We start from the raw sequence: 7,262 nt of genomic DNA, 5'->3' as shown, positions 1-7,262 counted from the left end.
GCTACCCCACAGAAGTGGGGAAAGTGGCAGGGGGAGCCGCCCCTCCACGAAGGTGGAGGGATCTGCAGCCAACCCGGGAAGGACCAGCAGCAAACCCGGGAAGGGCCGAGCAGACAAAAGAACAGCGCATGGTTTAGTGTCATTCCTCCACGAAGAGGGGGAGCGACTAACCTCCATACTGAAATCTTGGAACTGGGATGGTTCTGGTAGAACCTAGTAACCCAACAAAGAACTGAGGTAGTGACTTGGGTTGGTAGATACCACTGACCTTTGTTTCTCAACAAGGATGAGTCTAGAAAACACAGCTCATGAGCTGTGCAGAGAAAGAAATCTTTGATACATGCAACCTGCACCCCAGAATCTATTACGGGGGAGTAAAGCAAGCTGCCCAATTGCACACCCTTGACTCTGTTAATGCATTGTCTACATTTGCACCCACAACCAGGTGGGAGGGGCCTCTAAAACCTTGACTTCTATGAGAGAAGAAAAAGGAAGCTTCTTGCAGTGGGTTTATTTAAATTAACTATACTTCAGGTTTCAACAACGTCTTCCATATTACTGATCAAAGGGGAAAGTCAAAAGGAAAAGTTGAGATTTCTGCCAGTCCACAGTCGGGTTGTGAGCATCGTCTGGATTCCTCTGAGCCAAAGTTCTTGTGACAGTTAATACGCAGCACAGTAAAGGCTGTCATATATCGTATGCTGCAAAACAAAAGCAGACAAATCACCTAGGCTTTCAACACTCTCTTTGAAAAGGAAATATTGATATCCAGATGCTTCTTGTCATTTCCCTTGCCTTTGTTTAAAAAGGTAAATATCTAAGAAAACTAGGACTGAAAGCAAAATTAGAATCATGTTCTCACTTATTCTACAACACAGAGAGACACTTTTGGATTCACAGCAGAAGTTGGTGTTTTGGGAATCTTCCCTACCATTGATAATGTCAATATTTCTTTTCTCCAAAAGAACTGTTCTTTGCAATAATTTAGCCAGTACAAATTCTGTCTGTTCTTTTGCTTGAGGACCTACACACTGGAGCTGTTTCTGAAACCACTGTTCAATATAGGGTTTTCCAACCTCTGCTTTCATACAAGGTATGATGTTTCAAGGTTCCTCAATGGCCTTAGATTGAAAACTATTATAATAGTCTGGGGATATCCATCATTGACTTTGGAACCTACAATTAAAACAGCACTGTGCTAGGAATTATTCCACTAATCTGTGTCTTCCTTTGTTGGTTGTTTGGTATTGAGTACACTTTTTAAAAATATTAATTCATGGCCGGTGCCGCGGCTCACTAGGTTAATCCTCCGCCTTGCGGTGCCGGCACACTGGGTTCTAGTCCCGCTTGGGGCGCCAGATTCTGTCCCGGTTGCCCCTCTTCCAGGCCAGCTCTCTGCTGTGGCCAGGGAGTGCAGTGGAGGATGGCCCAGGTGCTTGGGCCCTACACCCCATGAGAGACCAGGAAAAGCACCTGGCTCCTGGCTCCTGCCATCGGATCAGCGCGGTGCGCCGGCCGCAGCGCGCCGACCGTGGCGGCCATTGGAGGGTGAACCAAGGGCAAAGGAAGACCTTTCTCTCTGTCTCTCTCTCTCACTGTCCACTCTGCCTGTCAAATAAATAAATAAATAAATATTAATTCATTATCACATTTAATTTTTGTTCATAGTTATCATCTATGTTCCCATTAAACCAAGGTCTTTTCACTGTTTACTTGTTAAAATCTTATTTGATGAAGTATTAAGCCTTTTTACTGTAATGTAATTTAAATATGTTATTTCAGGGGGCTGGCGCCGTGGCTCACTTGGTTAATCCTCCGCCTGCAGTGCTGGCATCCCACATGGGCACTGGTTTCTAATCCCTGTTGCTCTTCTTCCAGTCCAGCTCTCTGCTGTGGTCCTGGAGGGCAGTGGAGGATATCCCAAGGGCTTGGGCACCTGTACCCTCATAGGAGACCAGGAAGAGGCACCTGGCCCCTTGTTTCGGATTGGCACAATGCTGGCCGTAGCGGCCATCTGGGGAGTGAACCAACGGAAGGAAGACCTTTCTCTCTGTCTCTCTCTCTCTCTCACTGTCTATAGCTCTACCTGTCAAATAAAAAATATGTTATTTCAAAAACTAAAAATAGACAAAGAAATGGAGACATAAGGGAGGTGTCATGTAGATAACGTGTGGGAAGGGAATATCATTTTGTTCTTAGAATTGAATCTGCAAATCACACTGAGTCTGTGAAAACCTCATTGATCATTAAAATTACAAAAGATTTCAAAGAAAAAGGGGAAAATGTGCCCATTTAATATTTAACTATATTGTTGTGGTTTTTTTCTGCAGAAATTGCTTTAGCTCTCATCATCAATGTATTAATTACAGTTTTTGTATTATTATTACTGATATTTCACATGTTTAGGAGCCACCGTATTATCTGTAAACTGTATATTCATAAGATTTGTCCATTTGCTTTTAGTTGTCTCTTTTGGTATAACTTTAAAAATATAAATATGAATTCATTTATTTTTAAGGAAGAGTAACAGAAACAGAGGGAGACACAGAGCTATAGAGATCTTCCATCTATTGATTCCTTCTCCAAATGCCTGCAACAGCTGATTCTCCCATGTGATTGGAAAGAACTGACTGCAGCCCAGGCACATTACCAGGAAGTGCAGTCAGAAGTGGGACTACCACCACACACTCAAATCTGAGATGTGGCCTCTGAGGAGGCAGCTTAACCTGTTCACCTACCAGGCCTGCCATATAAATACATTTTTTTTGACAGGCAGAGTGGACAGTGAGAGAGAGAGAGACAGAGAGAAAGGTCTTCCTTTGCCGTTGGTTCACCCTCCAATGGCCGCCGCGGCCGGCGCGCTGCAGCCGGCGCACCGCGCTGATCCGATGGCAGGAGCCAGGAGCCAGGTGCTTTTCCTGGTCTCCCATGGGGTGCAGGGCCCAAGCACCTGGGCCATCCTCCACTGCACTCCCTGGCCACAGCAGAGGGCTGGCCTGGAAGAGGGGCAACCGGGACAGAATCCGGCGCCCCGACCGGGACTAGAACCCGGTGTGCCGGCGCCGCTAGGCGGAGGATTAGCCTAGTGAGCCGCGGCGCCGGCCTAAATACATTTTAACTTTTTAATTTATTTGTTTTTACTTTACTTGAAACCAGAGGTGGGGGAGGGGAGAGAGGGAGGAAGAGAGAGAGAGAGAAAGAGACAGAGAGACAGAGAGATAGAGAGAGAGCAAAAGAGAGAGAGAGAAAGACTCATACAGAGGGATCTCCCATTTGTTGATTCATTTCCAAAATACTTGTAACGGCCTAGTCTGGGTCAGGCTTAAGCCAAGACTCTGCATCTTAATCTGGGTTTCCCACTTGGAAGGCAGGGTCCTAAGCATTACAGTCACAACTTCCTGACTCCCAGGATGCAAATTAACTGGAACCTGCAATTGGAGGCAGAATCAAGATTCAAAACTAACCATTAAAATATAATATGTGGGGGCTGGCGCCCCGGCTCACTAAGCTAATGCTCCGCCTTGTGTTGCTGGCACACTGGGTTCTAGTCCTGGTCAGGGCACCGGATTCTGCCCTGGTTGTCCCTCTTCCAGACCAGCTCTCTGCTGTGGCCCGGGAAGGCAGTGGAGGATGGCCCAAGTGCTTGGGCCCTGCACCCCCATGGGCGACCAGGAGAAGCACCTGGCTCCAGGCTTCGGATCAGCGCGGTGCACCGGCCGCAGCGCATCGGCCGCAGCGGCCATTGGAGGGTGAACCAACGGCAAAAAGGAAGACCTGTCTCTCTGTCTCTCTCTCTCTCACTATCCACTCTGCCTGTCAAAATAATAATAATAATAATAATAATATGTACGAATCCTAAGCAATGTCTTAATTACACAAATCAACCATTCAAAGTGGATTGTTCAAGATAAAATAACCCCTCCATCTTAAATTGCAGGCATTACTCTTTTTCTCCCTACATTTATGACATAATTCTAAATTTTCTATTATGTAATGTATTCATAGGATATTTGGATATTTAGAAAAACTTTTAAAAATCTCAAGAACACTGAAATTTAAAAAGCATTTGCTGTCATTACTCTTGATGTCTGCTTGCAACAATTCTTTCAGCCATGGTTCTTTCACACCCATGACCTCTAGTTGTACATGCATGAGATCCATATAGAAATGTTGCATTGATTTCAGTCATGTATGCAAAGAAATCATGGTTCGTGGCATGTGCACTTGAATTCTTTATATAAAATGAAGCAAGAGCTGCACACATGTTGTTTGCTGTACTCTGAGAACTTTTAAGGACTTTTCTACCATTTATTTTGAAAGAGGAAACTTATTTTTGGTTGTTCCTGTGAATGTGTGTCACTTCAGGTGTCACATTTTCATCTTAACAGAAAATGTGTCTCTCCCAGTGTGTGTGTGTGTATGTGTGAGGGCCTCTCTGTGCACCCTGAATCTATATGTATGAATTTGTGTGTTTCTGTGTGCATGGACCTGAGAGTGAAGGTTAGGTAAGGCGTTTCTGAAGTGTTCTTTTCCCTGTTTGGCCATTTTCAAATATCATTGTTTGAACATTCCTGAAATGAAGTGTCAAATCACCCTAAGGACAAGATTAAACTTATGATAGCTGGACAGATCTATAGTTACATAACCTTTTCACACGCTGTTTGTCATTATTGATGATAAATTTAGAACCTGCTCCTTCCTCGTCTGTGATTTACACGACAGAAGATGAGAAAATCAACATACCACCATGACTCGGAAGTTGGCCAGAGTCTCATTGCTCTGGCTGAGGAAGCACTCCTTGAACTCCTCTACAGCTGCTTCGGTTTGCTCAGTGTGGATGAACCTCTGAAGATCTGCTTTGTATTCCTCCACAGAAACCGATGGATCGATGGTCTTTTCCACGACGCTCTCCAGAAGAACGCAACCAGAACCTGGGGAGTAAGCATGACAACATGTGCTCAATTCCAGGAGGTGGGAGCGCACTTCTGTGGAGTCCTAGTGATATTAGTCATCTTCATACATGGCCATGGAAACGTGGATTCAGAAAGCTTTAGGAGCAAGGTCCAGTATTCTCAATTCTAGGACAGGAAATGTAGGCTCTTGGGGTCACCTCTGATACTGACAATGCTTTTCCTGACCTCCTCTTTTCTGCCAAAAGAAGACAAACTGTACAAATTAGTTTAATTAAGCAGTTCAAGAAATGATATGTTCTGATTTGGTGGAGTACATATAAGACACCTTTTGTGTTTATTCAATATCATTAGACATAACACTAGTCTCAGTGGCCCACAAAAGCCCAAGTGTTAAAGTATTGCCAATTCTTATGTTAATGGACATTGATTAATGATTAAAGAATGAAAGGTGGAAATTTTATGCGATTATGATATCTGAGTGTTGTGCCTTTGGAAAATGCTTATATTGGATTAAAATGACGGGGTAGAGTCACCAAGATCAAAGCATGGTGGTTTTAAAAGATAGATACGGTGGGGACTGGCATTGTGGTGTGGCGGGTAAAGCCAGGCATGCACTACTGGCTAGTTAGAGTTCCGGCTGCTCCTCTTCTGATCCAGCTCTCTGCTATGGCTTGGAAAAATAGTAGAAAATGGCCCAAGTTCCTGCGTCCCTGTACCCACATGGGAGACCGGGAAGATGCTCCTGGTTCTTGCTCTGGATCAGCACAGCTCCAGCCATTGTGGGCATTTGGGGAGTGAACCAGCAGATGGAAGACCTACCTCTGTCTCTGCATCTCCTTCTTTCTCTGTGTAACTCTGACTTTCTAGTAAATAAATAAATCTTTTTTAAAAAACAAAGGCAGGTACCAGCAGAGGCAAAAGGCCTGAAATGCTCCCACAGTTCTCTCCTAGGAGCAAAAACTTTAAAGGGAGAGAGAGAGAGAGACGGAATACAGCATGCTTTCGGTCTCACTGTGCTTCCGAGCTCAGGATGAGACACTGTCTGAGTAATGATGCGCCACCATCATCAAATGCCAAACCCACAAGCTCCTGGATTTTAGAGTGTGAGCATTCAAAACCATGAAAATAGATAAATGTTTACATATTTATAAATTTCTTCCTACTTGTCTCAAGGATTCTTCAGTAAAGTAAGGAAAAGTTTACTAATATAATACTTCAACATTATAATTCAGTGCAATCAGACAGATGTCCAGCACTGCAGAAGTAGGAGGAGTACAATAGTGTCCATTAGTTCTATTCACTCTGTTATTTCTAAGCAAAAAAAAAAAATACAGAGAATTTGAGCCTCATGAAAGAATCTGTTGTGGATCACTCTGTTCAGGAGAAGAAAGAGCTCAGGGCTTGGATCCCTCTAAATGAATTCTTTCATCAGCTCCAGGATTTTTTATTTAGTTGAATGTAATCCTATCACTTTTAAAACCCATCTTCACTGTTATAAGCAATAAGTGAAGTGGGCCCAGAACTGATGTGGGACACTGGGTTACACACTGCAGCCTAAGGCTTCCCCTGGGAGGTCTCCAGCTTCCTCTCACAGTGAAGAGATTCTGTGAGTGCCTACTTCAGGAAGCTCCATTGCATTGCAATGTCATGGTGCCATCAGTATTGCCCTTTCATGCTCTCCTGAAATACTCAATTCTAATATTTAACCCCAAGATCCATCCTGGTTTTCATGGTAGCTATATAAATGGTGGAGCACAATGAATGGCAGCAAAACATAACACAGTTTCAGTGCAGGGGAAAAGACCCTGAGAAAATAGTTCTTTCTTGGAACTAATGGTAATTTGTAGGTCAATTAAACCTGGCCCTTTCTACTGAAGCTCACCTGGACTGGCACTAAGGGATTGGCTGGGACCCTTGGAGGCCCAGTTAACAACGTCTAGTCCAAAGGCAGCCCTCCCTGTACAGAACTCACCTGCATAGCAGTAAAGGGGGAGGGCAGCAAGCAGGAGGACCATAACCACCTTCATGTTGAGGCTGCTGTGTTTGGCTCTTCCCTGTAGGTGACAGGAATCAAGGAAGTCACTCTGGAGGACAGCACCCAGAATTGCTCTATTTATTCCCCAGTGGTCACTCAGCCCCTCCCACGAATGAAAGAATGTTTCATGGGATTGAACAAAAAATAGCCTCCCCAAATGGAACCCAGCCAGTCTAATCTGTTTGTAGAGACCTGGAGAGAGCAAATTTGGACTCAGGACAACATTTAGACTGTCATCGTGACACTTCCTTTGGGAAAATGAAGTCGGAATGTTTTTTAAAATAAGTAAAACACAGCAGTGTGTTGTCCTGTGT

The 7,262-nt window shown here is 44.3% G+C and overlaps 1 protein-coding gene across 1 annotated transcript; it reads right to left on the bottom strand.

Moving 5' to 3' along the window:
• Window positions 1-496: 496 nt before the first annotated feature.
• On the bottom strand, window positions 497-6,990 carry LOC138842957 (mammaglobin-B-like). Its single transcript, XM_070061620.2, has 3 exons — window positions 6,886-6,990; window positions 4,744-4,931; window positions 497-701 (listed from the first exon to the last, which is right to left on the bottom strand). Exons 1-3 carry the CDS (start codon window positions 6,938-6,940, stop codon window positions 663-665), a joined length of 282 nt encoding a protein of 93 aa, XP_069917721.1. The 5' UTR covers window positions 6,941-6,990; the 3' UTR covers window positions 497-662.
• Between the last annotated feature and the right edge of the window lie 272 nt (window positions 6,991-7,262).

Source organism: Oryctolagus cuniculus, chromosome 1 (genome assembly GCF_051225735.1).
Source record: "Oryctolagus cuniculus isolate XC-2025 breed Fujian yellow rabbit chromosome 1, ASM5122573v1, whole genome shotgun sequence".
NCBI lineage: Eukaryota > Metazoa > Chordata > Mammalia > Lagomorpha > Leporidae > Oryctolagus > Oryctolagus cuniculus.
The sequence above is the reverse complement of the archived record's forward strand: the minus strand, read 5'-3'. Positions and strand labels throughout refer to the sequence as shown.